Source organism: Cydia fagiglandana, chromosome 9 (genome assembly GCF_963556715.1).
Source record: "Cydia fagiglandana chromosome 9, ilCydFagi1.1, whole genome shotgun sequence".
Lineage (NCBI taxonomy): Eukaryota > Metazoa > Arthropoda > Insecta > Lepidoptera > Tortricidae > Cydia > Cydia fagiglandana.
In genome coordinates, this window is record NC_085940.1 from 4900406 (window position 1) to 4921526 (window position 21121).

Consider the following 21121-nt stretch of genomic DNA (forward strand, 5'->3'; position numbering starts at 1 on the left):
AAATTTCTAACTGCTGCCATAACTATTATTTCGGTATCAGATGGGTTAAATCAGCCCCCTTTTTTCGCACCGGAAGTGGCCTTCTTTTTCGTACTTTCGGCAAGTTCCGCTGTGGCAGACTATCGAATTCGGACTTAGCATCACTTTTATGGTTTCCCATTGTGTATTTCATCGTGGTATCAAGTCGGTTAGAAAATTTGCGGCCGGCTCTTCTACTACAGGATTTGACCCCGCGACCTCCGGATTGAAAGTCGGATGTCATATCCACTCGGCCACCACCGCTCTAAATTAAGATTTTTTTTAGAAATTTGTTCCTTAGATTACGCAGTAAAATTTTTTTTTTTTGCTAGCTTATTAAGGTGTCCCACTGCTGGGCAAAGGCCTCTCCCCTTGTCTTCCGCGACTCCCGACAGAGCGCCTGCTCTGGCCAGTTACTGAGAAAGGTGTCTAGGTCATCCCGCCTAAATGCATTAAGTGTGTAAATTTCAATTGAGCGGTTCATTAATATTATGAGATTTTAAAAGTGATTGCAGCATTTGAAACCATTATCAAACTGTTGTGATCTATTCACAATCTTAACTCGGTAAGGTCATCGAGATCGATGTATTGATGTTTTGTGCGCATTGTCTTGAATGTCAAGACTCAAGAGATTCATCAATCAGTGCCTGTGGTTAGGGTTGTTATTTATTTATTTTCAACAATAATCTTGATTTCACCAATATTAAAAAAAGGTAACCATAATAACTGATATTAGTATTAAATATACTGAATTTAACTATTTAACAAAGATTAATTTTCCCACTTCATTAATTAAGATTAAAAATATATATTTATTGTACCTAAGCGTTTTTCTCAGAATTACCTGATCACATTTTTTTTATTCCCTCTAATAGTAAACGGTCTATGAAAGGTCTTTCCGAGGCGAGGTCTCGTCTTGAGCAACGCAACGCTTGATGTTTGATAGGGACATCAAGTAAGTTGATTCAAGGAAGAATAAAACTTTTTTAATATCATTTTGAAGACTGATCGAGAGATGTTAATTATCCATAGTCACATAAATTCAAATGCTAATCCGCGAAAAGATAACGTGCTAGTCAATCAGTGCTAACCCGTTATACTTACTTGCGTATTTTTACATGCAATTAATATTCCCACCCTCCCACCGCACAAATAAATACGCAAATAAATATAACAAACCACCACCAAAAGAATAATACTCGACACGTGTTTCGCCTCTCTACGAGGCAACCTCAGGAGTTGTTGGCGGTATGACGCCCGGCAACGGAATGACCTGACTAGAATGGTCTGTTTTCGTGGATTAGCAAAGTAATATTTTAGTTTGAATTAATATGGATTTCCGCAAAGTAACGCCTGATTCTATTCACTAGTCACATAAATGTTACATTATGCGCATTTAATGTAACGAAAGTAACCCTTGATGGGTATATTTTTTTAAATAGACTAGAACTGAGTATATATTTATATTTACAAAGTTTACTTACCTACTACAAGAGCTAGTATTTATTTTGTACAAGATATCCAGAAAATATATTTAGGGTAAATTAAAATAAACTTATTTAATTGGATATAAATACATGACATTTTATACGTTTTTAACATTATTATAACTCAATGTGTATTACTTAATTATACCATAAGTGGCAACCCTACATGCCTAGTTAGTCAGAAAACGGTTGCTGATTTAAACGGATTGGCGAAATGTAATCTCGCTAAGCCTATTAGAAGATTTGGGTAGTTGCATTGTACATAAGTATTAATAGTTCGACGATAGCTTCATAGTTACACACGTCGTTGATGTAATGTGATTAATATGAACCTAGTTATTCACTATTCTCACGCACAATAATAGTCAGAAAAAAAGTGCCTCATAATTATATTACTGCATTAACGCTCATCAATTTTATAGTATCTTAGATACATTTTGTAAGTACCTACCTTTTTATTTACGTAAGCGATGTGTAGAACATTTTTTTTTACTAAAAAATCATTTATTTACAAACAAGATATACATTGGTATTACTAAAAGAAATTAATAAGTAGCTTAAATCTAAAATAGGCCCTTGAGAACAATGCAACAAAGCATCCTTGGTACAATGTTATGGTACCAAGGATGCTTGCGGCATTTTCTCGCTGTAACCACATTTACAAGATATTTAAATTTCTGAACAACCAATATTTTTAGTGTATCCTTTACTTAACAGTGTTTTGGTTTTGTACTTTTAGTAGAAGAGCCGGCCGCAAATTTTCTAACCGACTTGATACCACGATGAAATGCACAATGGTTTCCCATAAAAGTGATGCTAAGTCCGAATTCGATAGTCTGCCACGGCGGAACTTGCCGAAAGTACGAAAAAGAAGGCCACTTCCGGTGCGAAAAAAGGGGGCTGATTTAACCCATCTGATACCGAAATAATAGTTATGGCAGCAGTTAGAAATTTACATGTAGACACATAAAAGCGAAGTCTGCCAGTATTTTTTTTGCCGGAAGTGCTTGGCAGACGCTCTCAAAGGTGGCCAGCGGGACCCCTAATTTAACCCATCTGATACCACCATGAAACCAATTCCAGTCGGTAGGTATGAACCCTCATGTCAGGAATATATAAGTCTGCCAAGGCTTTTCCTGCCGAAACACCTTGGCAGACGAGATTATGTAAGCAAGGTCGGCATCGGTTACCCTACACTAACCCATCTGATACCACCATGAAACCAATTCCAGTCGGTAGGTACGAACCCCCATTTTGGAATATATAAGTCTGCCAAGGTTTTTCCTGCCGAAACACCTTGGCAGACGAGATTATAAACAAGATGACCATCGGTTACCGTACACTAACCCATCTGATACCGCCATGAAACCAATTCCAGTCGGTAGGTATGAACCCTCATTTCAGGAATATATAAGTCTGCCAAGGCTTTTCCTGCCGTAACACCATGGCAGACGAGATTATGTAAGCAAGGTCGGCATCGGTTACCCTACACTAACCCATCTGATACCACCATGAAACCAATTCCAGTTGGTAGGTATGAACCCCCATTTTAGAAATATATAAGTCTGCCAAGGTTTTTCCTGCCGAAACACCTTGGCAGACGAGATTATAAGCAAGATGACCATCGGTTACCGTACAGTAACCCATCTGATACCACCATGAAACCAATTCTAGTCGGTAGGTATGAACCCTCATTTCAGGAATTTATAAGTCTGCCAAGGCCTTTCCTGCCGAAACACCTTGACAGACGAGATTATGTAAGCAGCATCCACATACGAGGGATCCGTATTTTGGGATTATACAGATTACGGACATTATTAATAGCTGTAGGCTTATTTATTACTTTATGCTTATACATATTTGTATATTATTATGTTATTAATAAAATATATTTATAATTTATTAAACCTAAACTTAAAACATTGGGAATTCATTACCTGCTTACGGCAGTAGTAGGGATAAGTGGGTCAGTTCTGGCTCACTGAGCCAGGCCAACAGTCCCTCCCCCTTTTTTCCCTTGTTGAGGCCCTGCAACCTTGCCTTGAACCCAAACTAATGTCATTGTAGCTCGAATCTAACCTAATTTATTTTTATTGCTTTTAGAATATTTCAATTATCTACTTTTGCAAAGTTAAATGTTGAAATCTCTATTTCGAAAAATGGAATTTTAATGTGACTTTAACACGTTCACTGCGTTACGGGGGCTTTAAGCCCCGTACGATGTCATCATTCAGTGCGAAGTTAAATTTATTTTAGAAGTTAAAGGGGGAGGGGAGGGTGCACACATTTTACCACTTTGGAAGTGTCTCTCGCGCAAACTATTCAGTTTAGAAATAAATGATATTAGAAACCTCAATATCATAAGCGATAAGACCGCCTGTTGTTACCTCTATTGTCTTTTTAGGGTTCCGTACCCAAAGGGTAAAACGGGACACTATTACTAAGACTTCGCTGTCCGTCCGTCCGTCCGTCCGTCTGTCACCAGGCTGGGCAGGCTGTATCTCACGAACCGAGATAGCTAGAGAGTTGAAATTTTCACAGATGATGTATTTCTGTTGCCGCTATAACAACAAATAGTAAAAACAGAATAAAATAAAGATTTAAATGGGGCTCCCATACAACAAACGTGATTTTTGACCAAAGTTAAGCAACGTCGGGAGGGGTCAGTTTTTTGCTTTTTTTTTGTTTTTTTTTGCATTATGGTACGGAATCCTTCATGCGCAAGTCCGACTCGCACTTGCCCGGTTTTTTTATGTTATTGTCCATTTATTGTAAACTAAGTGTATGTGAGGCGTGCAATAAAAAGTATTGTATTGTATTGTATCATATTTGAAGACCTATCCATAGATACCCCACACGTATGGGTTTAATGAAAAAGACATTTTAAGTTTCAGTTCTAAGTATGGGGGACCCCCAAAATTTATTATTTTTTTTTTCTATTTTTGTGTTGAAATCTTAATGCGGTTCACAGAATACATCTACTTACCAAGTTTCAACAGTTCTTATAGTTTCGGAAAAAAGTGGCTGTGACATACGGACGGACAGACAGACAGACATGACAAATCTATAAGGGTTCCGTTTTTTGCCATTTGGCTACGGAACCCTAAAAAGGAGGTATTAATTCGGTTTTTTAATGTTTGATATCTCCGTCATTTTGGGATCGATTTTGAAAATTATTTTTTTAGTTGAGTTGTAACTTGTAAGTATATACATACAGATTGGTTCCCTCTTTGTCAAAACCCAGTTCTGATGGTGAGATTTATGAGGAATCGAGGGCACTCTTCAAATCTTGTAAGGGTGGTTCACGTTTGTATGGGAAAAATTCAAACTCTAGCTAGAAGAAGCGGCACCCCCTCATTTTGTTACACTTATTATGTTGACAAAATACGCCAAGCATCTTGCAATCTTAACTACAAGGGGGTGCTCAAACACATTGAAATTTTTCAAATTGTCTGAAATCAAAAAAATAAATAAGTTACTATTTTTTTTTTTATGTAAGTAATAGTTTTCACATTATTTGAAAGTGTGATTTAAAAGATATTATTTTGTACGAAAATGTTTTTCTACTTCAAAACTTATACATCACATGTGCAAATAGTGTGAAACCAGATATTTTAAATAAAATTCTGAATCATAATTACTCTTTTTGTTGGGTTTCAAACAACATACAAAATTTCAACGTGGTTAAGCACCACCTTGTATAGTAGTGTTGAGTCGCTCACTCGCGAGGCACCTCATTTGTACCACTCAACTCAAAAATGTCTTACTTCACTCCTCTATTCATTTTACTCATTTACTCGTGCGCATCACAAACACCTCTTGCCACACAAATCATTCACACACTTCAAATTTCAAAAAAACTCTTATCCTTTCAAATTCACTCGCGAACCTCAAAAACTCAACGCTCCTCACAACTTGCAAAAGAGTCCCTGGATGGCACGAGGCGCTAGGTGCTCGCCTGCTCGCCGACATACAAAACTCAAAATGTCTCAAATGAAGAAAAGTTGCTTCTCTGTTGCACTTGTAAATTCCTACGTAAGTGTGACAGGGAGGCAACATGACGAACATGGATCGCGGTACGCACTCTGTATACCAGACAGGCATTTACGAAGCTTGCTTATAAACAGTAATCCTTTAGTGACTAAAATATTATTGAAATATAATACTGTAGCGTACACAATATATGATCATTTCAATAAGTTTCAAGTTTATTAAATAAAAAGTAAGTATAATTTGCATAGGTAAAATAAACATGTAGATGTAAATTATAACGATTTGAATTTGCAATACTTTTTATTAACATTATTTGTAAGCGACTTCGGACTGACAAATTATGATTGTGACATATTTTTATTTATTTTGTTCGTTCGTACGTCGTTGTAGCTAATTTTAGTTCTCTAATACCTAATACCTAGTGATAATTCTTATAATTATACCAAAATAACAAAATATGGACATCGTTTTCGCCATTAAATTTACCCGCGGATCTTCCTTGGTGCCTTTTGCATGAAAAAATGAAATATAAATGGAGCCGGCGGCGTCCGGAGCGAATGGTGCTTTGTTTAATATCATATTGATGATATTACTGTTAAATTATCTGAAGTGGTAAGTTAGTCATTTCTATATAATAATGACTTGTGAAAATATTGAATTTGTTCTCCTTAGTTTGTTAAAAATGTGGTAGTTTTATGGTTATGAAATATATCACTACATATTATGAAACAAAGTCCCCCGCCGCGTCTGTCCGTATGTGTGTTTGTTTGTATGTTCGCGATAAACTCAAAAACTACTGGACGGATTTTCATGCGGTTTTCACCTATCAACAGAGTGATTCTTCAGGAAGGTTTAGGTGTATGTATAATTTGTTAACCCGTGCGAAGCCGGAGCGGGTAGCTCTCGCTAGTGATTATTATACTTAAAACTATATCAAGTAGCAAGGAGGAGGACAAAACAATCTAACAATAAAAAAACCGGAAAGTTGAGATAAATTAAGAAACTTATACACCAAGTTTCTTAATTTATCTCAACTATAATCTCAATTTATCAACATAATAAGTGTAACAAAATAAGGGGGTGCCCCTTAGGAAAAAAAAATGTTTTTTGAACCACCCTAACATATATGATACTGGTGGATTTTAAACAAACCAAGCATTTACATTCAGAATTGTGACATTTGATGAAGTGAAACTGCTGATGATGATCAGAATGGAACTCTTCAACGACGCATAGCTCATGTTTGGGGATTTGTCCTCTTCGTTATGTTTGTTAAGCACGTTAGATTTTTAAGTCATATTTTCGTGAAGCTCAAGTTCTGATGATGGGATCCATAAGGAATCGAGGGAACTCTACAAATCTTAATGGCATTGTATAGTGACTCTTGTATTTTCATCAGGCAAACAAGGATTTACATTAAGAACAGTGGCATTTGATGAAGTGGTATTGCTGATGGTGATCAGAACGGAACTCCTCGACGACTTGTCTTTTTCTAATTGATTGATTGTTAAGCAAGTTACCCCACTGGCAAAACAAGCAAGATTTTGAATTCGACTTCTACCTGAACCTGGACCCGGACGCGGACCCGGACTCGAGATCGCGAATTCGGACACGGACCCGTTTTCTATTTGGTTGGTGTAAATGGAGTTGGTGAATTTTTTGATTAATTCGGGCGAAAACTGGAAGGTTAGGTATCATAAAATGTTCATGAAGAGAAATTGTAAGAGATGGTATCATTACCAACAACTGTGGAAAATACTGTTTAGTTACTCTTTATTTAAAAATAGCAAAATCAAATTGCATGATTTCATTCGTTTTCTCCACTGTACACAGAATAAGTAATGATATTTATACTAGACAAAAAAATTCAAAATCGCTCTCCTTCTTGATGCGACTGGCAAATCATATTACTTTTTCGAAACCGGGTTTTTTAACCTAATTAGACCCCCGCTGAATCCGATCCGGTTGCTCGATCGAAATCTTGACCGGAAGTGAGATATTTGACATTAAAGGTCCGTTTTTTTCGTTTTTCGTAAATAACTCTTAAACGGTGGTGTATAGCAAAAAATATTCTATTACATAAGTAATATGCATAAAATTGCCTACAAGAAAGATTCAGTACAATTTTTCGCTAGGATCAATATTAAAAGAGATTTTAACGCGGGAAATTTAATTATAATCACTTCTAAGGTCCCGTTTTTTAGGTTTTCGTAAATAACTCATAAACGGTGGCCAATATCAAAAAATGTTGTTAGACGTTAATAATCTACACAAAATTTTTAACAAAAAAGATTCAGTACACTTTTTGCAGGGATCAATATTTAAAAAGATAATAAAGAGGGAAAATTAATTATACTAAATTCTAAGGTTCCTTGTTTTTATTTTTTCGTTAATAATTTGAAAAGTAAAAAATCTTATACATAAATAATAAACGTAAAATTTCCTACAAGAAACATGCAGTACACTTTTCGCTAGGATCAATATTTAAAAAGACAAAGCAGCGGGTAAGTTAATTATACTCAATTTTAAAGTCCCTTTTTAGTTTTTTGTAAATAACTCGTAAACGGTGTCCCATAGCGAAATAGGTTTTGAAGAATAAATTATCTACATAAAATTTCCTCCAAAAAACATCTAGAACACTTTTCTCTAGGATCAATATTTCAAGCGATATTAAAGGAAGAAAGTTAATTACAATCAGTTCACAGGTCACTTTTTTTTAGTTTTTCGTAAATAACTCGTAAACGGTGGCCCGTTGCAAAACAATATTCTACATAAATATTAAACATAAAATTGTCCACAAAAAAGGTTCTGTACACTTTTTCGCTACGATCAATATTTAAAGAGGCATTAAAGGGGGTAAGTTAATTATAATCAATTTCCAGGTTCCTATTTTTAGGTTTACGTCTATATAGGTAAAGAACTATTTTATTTTAATTATATTTTCAAAATTTAGACCCAGTAGTGTCGGAGATAAAGGGGGGGGGGGGTGGTATTTTTTTGTATTTTAATGTTTTATTTTGGGGAAGGGGGATTTATCTCCGATACTACTGGGTCTAAAATTTTGAAAAGATATACAGAATAGAATCTATAGATGACAGGAAAACCTATTTGAATAATGCAGTCCAGCGCGAGTCGGACATTACTTAGTTTTTGAACCGATCCCTACAGGTTTTTTAAAGGCAATTCACTCGCGTTTAACATATATAAAATACACTGTTAAAAATTGGGTAATGTACGGAACCCTTGCAACGCGAGTCCGACTGGCGCTTGGCCGGTTTTTATTCATTTTGAGGTACGGAACCCTAAAAAGAGAAAAGTGTTCCATATGTCTTTCGTAGAAAATTTTATATCGATTATTTATTTACAAGAACATTAAGAACTTATTTTGCTATGAGCCTTATTTTACGAGTCATTTGCGAAATCCTAAAAATAGGGACCTGGAAATTGATTATAATTAACTTACCCCCTTTAATACCTCTTTAAATATTGATCGTAGCGAAAAAGTGTACAGAACCTTTTTTGTGGACACTTTTATGTTTAATATTTATGTAGAATATTGTTTTGCAACGGGCCACCGTTTACGAGTTATTTACGAAAAACTAAAAAATTGTGACCTGTGAACTGATTGTAATTAACTTTCTTCCTTTAATATCGCTTGAAATATTGATCCTAGAGAAAAGTGTTCTAGATGTTTTTTGGAGGAAATTTTATGTAGATAATTTATTCTTCAAAACCTATTTCGCTATGGGACACCGTTTACGAGTTATTTACAAAAAACTAAAAAGGGACTTTAAAATTGAGTATAATTAACTTACCCGCTGCTTTGTCTTTTTAAATATTGATCCTAGCGAAAAGTGTACTGCATGTTTCTTGTAGGAAATTTTACGTTTATTATTTATGTATAAGATTTTTTACTTTTCAAATTATTAACGAAAAAATAAAAACAAGGAACCTTAGAATTTAGTATAATTAATTTTCCCTCTTTATTATCTTTTTAAATATTGATCCCTGCAAAAAGTGTACTGAATCTTTTTTGTTAAAAATTTTGTGTAGATTATTAACGTCTAACAACATTTTTTGATATTGGCCACCGTTTATGAGTTATTTACGAAAACCTAAAAAACGGGACCTTAGAAGTGATTATAATTAAATTTCCCGCGTTAAAATCTCTTTTAATATTGATCCTAGCGAAAAATTGTACTGAATCTTTCTTGTAGGCAATTTTATGCATATTACTTATGTAATAGAATATTTTTTGCTATACACCACCGTTTAAGAGTTATTTACGAAAAACGAAAAAAACGGACCTTTAATGTCAAATATCTCACTTCCGGTCAAGATTTCGATCGAGCAACCGGATCGGATTCAGCGGGGGTCTAATTAGGTTAAAAAACCCGGTTTCGAAAAAGTAATATGATTTGCCAGTCGAAATCGATTTTATGAAAAATATGACCAGTCTAATTACTATATATGTTCAGAATATTATTTGAATAAACTTAGGATAGGATACTTAGGATAGGAAATAAAATGTGTGTTTTTATATCTTTAAACCCAATTACTAAGTAGACTGCACATACATTAAAGTCACATTAAAATCCCATTTTGCGAAATAGAGATTTCAACCTTTAACTTTGCAAAAGTAGATAATTGAAATATTCTAAAAGCAATAAAAATAGTTTAGGTTAGATTCGAGCTACAATGACATTAGTTTGGGTTCAAGGCAAGGTTGCAGGGCCTCAACAAGGGAAAAAAGGGGGAGGGACTGTTGGCCTGGCTCAGTGAGCCAGAACTGACCCACTTATCCCTACTACTGCCGTAAGCAGGTAATGAATTCCCAATGTATTAAGTTTAGGTTTAATAAATTATAAATATATTTTATTAATAACATAATAATATACAAATATGTATAAGCATAAAGTAATAAATAAGCCTACAGCTATTAATAATGTCCGTAATCTCTATAATCCCAAAATACGGATCCCTCGTATGTGGATACTGCTTACATAATCTCGTCTGTCAAGGTGTTTCGGCAGGAAAGGCCTTGGCAGACTTATAAATTCCTGAAATGAGGGTTCATACCTACCGACTAGAATTGGTTTCATGGTGGTATCAGATGGGTTACTGTACGGTAACCGATGGTCATCTTGCTTATAATCTCGTCTGCCAAGGTGTTTCGGCAGGAAAAACCTTGGCAGACTTATATATTTCTAAAATGGGGGTTCATACCTACCAACTGGAATTGGTTTCATGGTGGTATCAGATGGGTTAGTGTAGGGTAACCGATGCCGACCTTGCTTACATAATCTCGTCTGCCATGGTGTTACGGCAGGAAAAGCCTTGGCAGACTTATATATTCCTGAAATGAGGGTTCATACCTACCGACTGGAATTGGTTTCATGGCGGTATCAGATGGGTTAGTGTACGGTAACCGATGGTCATCTTGTTTATAATCTCGTCTGCCAAGGTGTTTCGGCAGGAAAAACCTTGGCAGACTTATATATTCCTAAAATGGGGGTTCGTACCTACCGACTGGAATTGGTTTCATGGTGGTATCAGATGGGTTAGTGTAGGGTAACCGATGCCGACCTTGCTTACATAATCTCGTCTGCCAAGGTGTTTCGGCAGGAAAAGCCTTGGCAGACTTATATATTCCTGACATGAGGGTTCATACCTACCGACTGGAATTGGTTTCATGGTGGTATCAGATGGGTTAAATTAGGGGTCCCGCTGGCCACCTTTGAGAGCGTCTGCCAAGCACTTCCGGCAAAAAAAATACTGGCAGACTTCGCTTTTATGTGTCTACATGTAAATTTCTAACTGCTGCCATAACTATTATTTCGGTATCAGATGGGTTAAATCAGCCCCCTTTTTTCGCACCGGAAGTGGCCTTCTTTTTCGTACTTTCGGCAAGTTCCGCCGTGGCAGACTATCGAATTCGGACTTAGCATCACTTTTATGGGAAACCATTGTGCATTTCATCGTGGTATCAAGTCGGTTAGAAAATTTGCGGCCGGCTCTTCTACTAAGATATACAAGTTTGCGTCGAGCGCTCGTCAAACATGATAGCAATAGCAATGGGCCTGTTAACTAGCGGATGCGGCTTCCACTTTGTAGTCGGGTGTAGCCTTCCTCGAACTCTTCGAATATCTTTAACACTATTAAACACATTAGTGTCCGGATTCCATATTAAAACGTACAATTTCTGCACTATCCAAAGGATGTTAACAATAAATAACAAGTTATATGCGACACTGTTTCATTAAAATTAAGAAAAATGTTTCCCTGACTTTAAACTTACATTCACATTTATATTAGATAATGTTAACATGAATATGAAAAAAAAGAACTATGCAGCCTGTCTGGCTTGAGGCCTCCGTGGACACGGACATAGGCGTACGCACGGTGGGGCAAGTGGGGCAACTTGCCCCACCCTGGTCTGTGGTCTGACGAGAAGCTAAAAATTTTAGGAACAATTAAGGCACATAACCATACTTCTGCCTCACCCTTTAAAAAATGCTGGGTACGCATATGGACACGGACCATAAACCTGATATACCTTCAATTTGAATTCGTTCTAGATTTTACACCCTGCCTTTTTAGGATGCCGTACTCACAATTCCGTAGTCCTTATTAGGGCCTACGTACGCGATTGTATTGCAAAGAAAATTGGCTTATGCAATAATTTCCCGGCTATTATCTAAGAATTCTAAGACATTCAATCATTTTACCAACAATTTAAACAGATTACATTGATAAGACTATCAAAAAATATCTTAGCGACAATAAAATCTGTAAGTTCATGTATCTTGACTTCAAAACCGGCTTTCATTCAAAAAAATACGGTTAGACACATCTATGTGATGGCCTGTCCTATGACTGTGACTCACATATTATCAATAGCGCTAAATGTTTTTACAGTTGGGCTGTTTTCGATGAGTTCCGTGTATCAGCCGCTATCGGACCGTTCTAGTGATACTGATAACGCGAAAACAACTTGTGTTTGCGAGCAAAAATATTCTACACGCCATTACGTCAATCAGCTTCAGTGACATTGACGATGTAACATGTAGGACTGTAGGTATTCTGGGTATCGTGCATTACAAACAAAAATACTTCTTAAGACGAAGATAACTGAAAATGAACATCGTAATTCGTACATATCATATTCTGGGAAAGACTATTCAAATCGTGTACTTTTGCACTACTGGGTAATCCAGGTCTAGTGGGTTATTTTTTTACAATGACTTTCAAAAATGACATAAAATACAGGCGCCTATAGTTATACATACAGATATTAAAATTTGATGGAATATAGACCGTCTGGGTTGTGTAAAAAAGAAATTAGGAATGTACCTAGTGAAATCGCCAACGCAGCGAGAGCGTCATAGATGCAGCGTGTCTGGAATAGTGCCAAGTCTACGGGCGCCACGTACGTCTAATGTGACATTTTGCGTAACCTAAGCTTGAAAAATATAAGAGTTCTTTCAGTAGTTTTCGAATATGTCATTTACGTCTCGATTAGATCGGAAATATATTGATTACACTCGCTTTTCCGGTAAAGCTGTGAATAAGTCATTGAACACAGAAGATAGTAATACAGGCCAGTCGCTAAATACAAGCTCTGAACTACTCTGAATTTAAAAGTAAACTGATTTCAAGTTCTTAGTACCTACGCTTCAAGAGCGGAATATTGATATAAACGAAAGTGTAACAGTAAAAAAGAAAGCAATAAAGCATTACAGACCAGTCTAGATACCGAAGTTAGGTCCCAGGCAGACCTTGTCTTGCCGCGGGGCTGCGTGTCCTTACGGCGGCCCAGCGAGCCGTAGTTAGAGGGCGAGGGTTCCTCGCGCCGCCGCCGCCCGCCCCGCCGTAGTGAAGAAAACCAGTTGGAGACCGAACCCCGGCGCTCCTCCTCGGCCGGAGGCCCGGCTTTGATGAACATCACTTCACGAGCGCATCACACGCTTATAACGCCTACAAGCCACGGACGATTAGAAAACGCAACAAAGGAAATAATGTGATGACCTCGCCGCCCCGGTTTGGTTCGGAAATTACGTTTGGTAAGTCAGGTCAGTATCCAAGCCACTTGGTGAAAGGACACAAGAAAAAGATGTAAGCACAACAAACTGACAATGGATTTAAGAAGCGGTGTACGAAGAATCCTAATGAATAATCATCACCACATATTGCACAAGAAGCATGAAACCGAACGAATGAGTGAGCTTGATGGTGCGGTTGGGGAAATTACCTGAGACGTCAAGCACAACAAAAACAATTCAGAAAGTGAACAAGCGCTTATTGCGAAGAATCCTAACAAACAAACAACAGATAATTGCACAAGCATGACCTAGCGTATGATAGCAGTGAAGACATGGAAAGCACAGACAGACCTGGTCATAGTCGTCGTCGTAAGTGCTGGCAGCGCGGGCCAGCCGCGCCAGCAGCGGCCACCACAGCGCGTCGCAGAGCAATCTCACATGTAAACACATCGCCACGCGCCATACACTTCCCCGTAAGGAACGCACGATACTGAAGATAGCTGCGGACGCTTGGCACTTTGACAATTCTACATGCGTATGCTTATCTTTGAATTCGACAAGGTTGTCACACCTGAATTAGCGTTATCGGTAACGTAAAAACAAATGGATGATTCAGAATACTATTACGATTACCCGTATTTCGAAACGGCGTTACAAATATTGCAATGAATGAGTTGAACTGACTTTTGAGCGCCAAAACGGCGAACATACATGAGTCATTAGTAAGCAGCTAATTTGTACATACTATTCAAAATATACAGAATGTATAGAACCATAATATAATTTCATAAGAAAAACACACTTGTAGAGCGGAACGATTTTCCATCTACATACTTGATTTATGTGTAAGTCTGAACATTTCGCAAAAAGGTTTATGAGACAAATAATTAAAATCCCCGTCAAGTTATCAAATCAACGGGAAAGAACACAAATGGACAGTCCTGTTATCAGAGTTGGCTAGCGGCTGCGGAAGCGACAGAGGAAGTATGATAAACCGATGAATCGCGAACATTGTCCGAGGGAATGCAACTGCGATGACTCAGTTGGAACCACGTAAAACCGGTAGGCATTTCAATGATCGAATTTCAATTCCGCACCAGAAAATAGCCTTAGTTTTAGGCAGCTGTCCAACGTGAAACCTTAACATTAGGCATCTATCCAGTGGCGAGAGAGCGACTGGGGATAAACTATTTTCTCGCGCAAGAAAGGACAAAGACTTTTTCTAAGAGAAAACACTTGTGTGCAAAGAAAGTTACCAACACGTCACTATTTTGTGTTTACCGACCAATCATACATAATTTTATTCACGGTATAGTCAAGGCTGGGATTTGCGTAACGTTATGCTTTGACCCAACTGACCCTACGTGAAAACTTGCTCGACAAGCATGTGCCGTGAGTTGGCTGTCGACTGAGCTTTAAATGCTCAAGGCTTCAAGGTTAAGGCTAGCCTTTTGTTGTAAACCTAATTTTTATCTAGCTTTCTCTATAAGTCTTGTGCAAGCACTAACAATACTAAATATCTATATCAGCAAATGCTGCGTCTCTACTGAAATAGATTTGCTCTATTCGACTCAGCTTCTACAACTTTTCGTTGAGGCTTATTGAGCAAGTACGACTCCGAGTCTCAAAGAGCTTTGCTAAATTTAAAGTATACAGAACGGCACTGTCCGTATGAAAACCTAAATGAACCTTAACCTTACACAAATGAGAACCTTTACTATCTTTCTGTGAATAACATTATGTTTACAAGTTAATTAAATGTAAATAATCAAGAGCTCCAGCTGGGCTTGGGACAAAGGGTCAATGCTACGAGTGCCATCGCTATGATAATAGACTACGACCATTTTAGGCATATCTTCGGTTGACAACAAAGTCATAAAAGTAGCAAATAAGTACCTAATCAAACAAAGATCGTGTCTGTTTATTTATATATGAGGCATAGACTAGGAATCCTCTAGACCGAGTTTAGAGCAATTATTTCATGCAATCGATGATGCCAAAAATGCGGGGGTGCGCGGGACGAGGTGAGCGAAGTGCCGTGCCGTGATTAGTCCGTTCAAAGACACGGACGTCACACAAAGACACTTTCGACTTGAACATGGAGTAAAATTACCGTAAGCGTGGCAGAGGGGGTAGCGCGACTATGCTGTCTGGAGGATGTTTTGATTGTTTTGTCTGTGATATGAGGTTGGTATACGAGGTTCAAAATATTTGGTGAATTTTTGACCACGGCAAAGACAAATTAGGGGGTGTAAAACACCGATTTTAGTCTTGATTTAGTGAATAACAAAGAACAATGAGGAAAGGGTGTCTTAGTTATTATTTTAGCAGTCCAAGTCATGTTTATACTTGCGTCGGGTGTTCCACCGTAGCGTCGAATGTACTGAGCCAATTTCGATAAATCAAGTGTCAATCATCTTTAAAAGGGCCCACTGATTAACAGACCACCGGACGGTATCGGCCTGTCAGTTAAGTGGCCCACTGATTAACAGTCCGATGGACGGTATTGGCCTGTCAGTTAGAACAAAATTTTGACAGTTCCGAACAACTGACAGGCCGATACCGTCCGGCGGACTGTTAATCAGTGGGCCCCTTTAGAACAAAATTTTGACAGTTATGACCAACTGACAGGCCGATACCGTCTGGCGGACTGTTAATCTGTGGGCCCCTTTAGACTCGGATGACACAAGCTAACAATAATCGAATTAATCAAGCGATTTTGTTGTCAACTATACTTCGTTTTTTTTAGCATTAGAAATAAGGTTAAACAATCTTGATGTGTCTTTTTATTGAAAAACACGTTTATAAAATAAGTAACGGCAAATATGTAACAATTATGAATCTAATATGATCATTTATTTTCTTCTGCTTTCATAACCACTCACTTGCTTGATATTTTTCAGTGACCTCTATTATTGTAATAAAATAAGGGTGACAGCTGGTAGCTACAGTTACCAAAAGCATGTGAGTGGCTAAGTAATAGTTACTGATTTTTAAAAAGCGTCTTTCAATTAAAAGACATGTCAAGATCGCTAACCTTCTTGCAAGTTCTATAGTGATATGCTCACAGAATGCAATAAGGATGCGGCTTTACATAATGACGTCACTAATGCAAGTAAATGAGTCTTGTAATGTTTGACTGCTAATGACTGTTTGCATGTGAAGAACTAATGATTGACACATGATTTATCGAACATGATGATGATTGGGACATGACATAAGAGTTGACAATGTTGACATCAACGACATTAACATCACATCATAAAAAGCATTAGAACAATGAGAACTTTACATTATATTTACTATTATGTGGAAAATTGTACCAAAAACTACGTCAATTAACTGTCACGAAAGACAAAATAATGACAAACATAGACAAGTGGCATGACATAAGAAAAACAGGTGACTGGAGGACAGGCAGATTTTCCAGAAAGAATCATATTGAGTAAGTTACTCTGATACTAAGGCCCACTTGCACCATTCCACTAACCCGGGGTTAACCGGTTAAACTAGGTGTTGCCATGGTTAGCCATACATTTTGACACTAGGTTAATAGTTTAACCGCTTAACCCCGGGTTAGTGGAATGGTGCAAGTGGGCCTAATTAGTATTACTGGTCGATTATAAAATTATAATCAAGAATACGATATTAAAGCAATGCGGATGTTTTCGCAAGTCTCATAAGTCATAAGTAAACAAAAACTAGTTCACATAAAGAAATCCAATAGAAATCTTGTTCAGGAAAAAACCTACGGTCGAGTTGTAGAATGCCCTGCATGGAACTTCCTACGCATAATATCTGCATAATCAGCTCATTATTACTTCCACAATACAACTAGTTAGCCGCTAAGGTAGACTAAGCTACTGCTAAGTATAGTTAATATAGTACAGAAAGTGTCGATGCGAATAAAAGGGAACCTCAGGCCGGTTTGCGCTTATTACATGTTGCAATACAAAGCACCCCTCATGACAATTGCCAGTCCCTTTTTTATTCAAAATGATACATTCCCAGCACTGACGGCAAATCTTTAGCAAACAATCATCAATTTCTTGATAATTTCGCTATCATTAGCACGTAAATGTATACAGTATCACGATCCTAAGACTGTAGCATAACACCTTAGTGCTAGCATGAAGGTTAGCAAGTCTAGGAATGCTTCTTATAAACATTGCATTGAACGCGATTGAAAACAATATTCAATAAGGAAAATTATTGACATGAAGACTCAACAATGACTATGACGACTCAAACAAACCGTATCGACATTAAACAACATGGTGTTTAATTTTTATTAGTAATACATCATGTTTTAGGAAAACTGGACGGCGAAGTCATCCTCATATCCATATAAAACACTTACTATACACAACACAATACTGCAGTCAGTATCCGTTAAAAAGAGCACGATTCACAAAGTACACAGTCCCTTGGCACTGCGGTCCCGGTAACTGTCAGCTGTATGCGGTTCAGAGCGACGTAGCGACGCGTCCGCACGGCGTGGCGGACCGTCTGATACTAACTTACTACAATACCGCTGTAGTAAGCCTGTGCATTGATGGCTTACGTCAGACTGGTCGCGTATTGAATGAAAAGGCTTAGCAAGGATGTCGAGATTTTATGCCCATATCACTGCTCGGAGCTGGATCTGAGGGACGCGACAGCCAGGGCTGTCAACACCGCTGCCTACTGGGCATCCATCGAATAAGAAATGGAACCTCGACACGAAAAGAAGAAGAAGGGTTGATTTTGTTTTGTTTGTCGATTAATATAGGAAAATATCTGTCTTGAACTTGAGTATGTCTATCATATCTTTCTGTGGCTAAGGGTGGTATTCCACCTGTCAAATTTTTTGGCCCCATGTGCACTGCGTCTCACTCTCCCATTAAGCAAAGTGTGAGAAGTAAATACACATTGGACTAAGAAATTTGACAGATGGAATACCACCCTAAGGGGTTAGTTGGAAAGATATGCTTGAAAGGATAAGTTCGCCTCGTAAACTATATGTATTATGAATTGGTAATGAACTAGTTGAACTACTTTGTGCAACATTTTAATACTCTAGTAAAAATACATAAGCATGAGAATGAGAAGCCATATTTCTCAAATATATTTTAAGAAGAAGACAAGTAGGTAACTTGTGAGATAACTTTACAAAGAAGTGTTCAATAAAAACTAGGACAAATAAAGGGGGTTTTTGGGTTTCCATAGAAAGGTAAATGGTGTCATTGGTGTAATGTTCAGACTGGTAGACACATGTTGGCGGGCAATTAGGCATCTGTCCAGATTTCGATTGGACCCTAAACTGTTTACAGTTTAACCACTGTTTAGAAATAGCCCACTACAAACATTAATGCCTGTGTTTAGTGGGTAAACTAATAGTACTAATATCTACTTGTACTTTATGGTCATTCTTGTAAAAAATTCTTATTTAAGGTCTAATTACCACAACTCCATATATTTAAAATAGTTTCGTTAATTAAACGCAATCGTTTTATATACCTATAATACCTAAGTTTCCATTATGTCATATATTTGATATATTATATTGTCTTTTTTAGATCCAGATTTTTGTTTCTCAAATTTCCAACAACATAAAAGTTCAACACTAGTAGGGAATGGCAGGGCATCAAACAACATAATATGAGTTACTCTCTCTTAAAAACATATCGGATAGATGATGTATGATAGGTTTCATTTCTGTGTCGTACACTAAATTATGTTTATTCATGCATAAAAATGGGCATTAACACCAGAATATCATAATCTATCATGACTTTAGGCTTTAACCCGATTAAAGCCGATTGTGGAGAACATAAGGGCCCCCCGACATCTGGCGTCTTTCGAGCGTCGGCGTCTGTCGGTGTCGGTCCAGCGCTATGGAAAATGACGTCGCTGCGCAGTTGCGTCGACGTCGGCCATAGAATTGTAGACGCCGACGCTCGAAAGACGCCAGATGTGGGGGGAACCTTATCCCGACAAGAACCAAAAAACAAGATGTTTCCTGGACGATTTGAACACATTCAATTCGGATTGGAGAGAAGGTACAAACAACAGGGTGGAGGAAATGAGAGCAGCTCTGTGGTCAGCAGAGGGACACTAAATTAGGCTAATAATTAAAAAATCCCACATAATATTATAAATTACAAAGGCAACTGTTACCTTACCTCTTTGCCCATAATTTAATTCATTTACCTTTCATGGGTGATTAGATAATGAATAGCAATGTGGACAAATTCATCTGTACAGTTAAGAAATTCAAGTGATTCTCTGGCACTGCAACATAGCTTGTTTACCGCAGTCACTCACAAACTTTCTTAGACTCAAAATCATGTTGAATAGAACATTTCTGAGTGGAAATATTGATTAGTTATCTTCTTCTAACAACAGTTACAACCCTATGTCCTAGACAAAGTTTCTTTTTACCCTGGGTGATAGGTATTTTAAGTCCCCATTTTTTGTACTCAAGAGAGTGAATTGTAGAGTTATACTTCCATGTATGCATTGATGACAGAAGTCAAGGAGGAAAACAAATTGTAAGTAAGGAGTCACAAATCATAACAAAACAACAGCAGTGGGTCACAGGCGGTTGGGGATTAACCAGTATGTCACTACCACATCGCTTGAAGTTGAACAAAACTTTTAGTCTATTGCTATGGGTTTGAAGGGATAGGATACTTATATTTTTCAAAATGAGGCATCTTTATGTATTAAATTATCCATTACTTCGTTTAGAACCATACAAACTTTGATAAATCACTTAAGCAATAACATAACTGGTAACAGTCCTAATAATAACTCATCCATAAAAGGATTCCAACCTCAAGTTACTCCTCAGCCTAATAAATTGCTTACAATTCTTAAATAACATTCTGCTGACGCACAGTTGGCAACTTGGCACATGAATAACAATCGCACAACGTAAGAAACGACAATGAAAATTAAATAACACTCACCTGTATTTCTAGCAGCAACTCAGTTTTCCGACGACGAATGTCTATCAAAGTCTTCTGCTGTTCAGGTGTCAGCTCTGAAAATACCACATCAACCGTCAGCTAGCAGCTAAGCATTGAGGTCAAGTTTTTAATTGGAAAACAACTAAACTAGTTCTATGATATACGTATACATTAGAAAAAACACTCATATTACCGGAATGAGTAAAATGATCTCCATGATTGCTCGTTGTATTAGTTCCTCCAAGGGACAAGTTTTCAAATTCACTTATCATTTCTTAACTAAACGATATTTTTAAAAACAATCAACAATAGTTTACATCGTTATTAGTGGCGGGCGGCCATATTTATTATTTACTTCAATCAAAGCGAGGAGAGGAGTACCACAGAGTACATAAAAAACTGTCGTCATTCATTCTCATTCACTAGACTAGTTCATCGTACGGACAGAAAAAACACACTGTCTTTGTCTTACGCTAGTACTGGCACCCAAAAGAAAGAGATGAGTATGGTTTTTTGTTCTTATTTACTGATATGATAAATTTAGTATGCCAGACTATAGTTTGTTCTACCACAGATTATGTAGTAGTTTTACCATTCTTTGTTTCTGTATTTTATCTGTGGGAACAAA

General features: G+C 37.3%; 1 protein-coding gene and 1 long non-coding RNA gene across 4 annotated transcripts in view; one reads left to right on the forward strand and one right to left on the reverse strand.

Moving 5' to 3' along the window:
- The window catches only part of LOC134667174 (cytohesin-1), a 119043-nt gene extending 98193 nt beyond the window's left edge, over positions 1-20850 (reverse strand). The window contains exons 1-2 of one of the 3 annotated variants that reach the window (XM_063524491.1): positions 20687-20850; positions 20494-20567 (exon numbers count right to left, since the gene is read on the reverse strand). In XM_063524491.1, the coding sequence (XP_063380561.1) occupies positions 20494-20567; positions 20687-20765 (153 nt within the window). In that variant the 5' untranslated portion in view covers positions 20766-20850. Of the gene's footprint in view, positions 1-13242; positions 13476-13891; positions 14160-17900; positions 18041-20493; positions 20568-20686 lie in introns of those variants that run through there. The other 2 variants (XM_063524490.1, XM_063524492.1) reach the window with 2 other exon arrangements.
- The window catches only part of LOC134667223 (uncharacterized), a 470671-nt gene that overhangs the window by 364126 nt on the left and 85424 nt on the right, over positions 1-21121 (forward strand). The window lies entirely within an intron of this gene.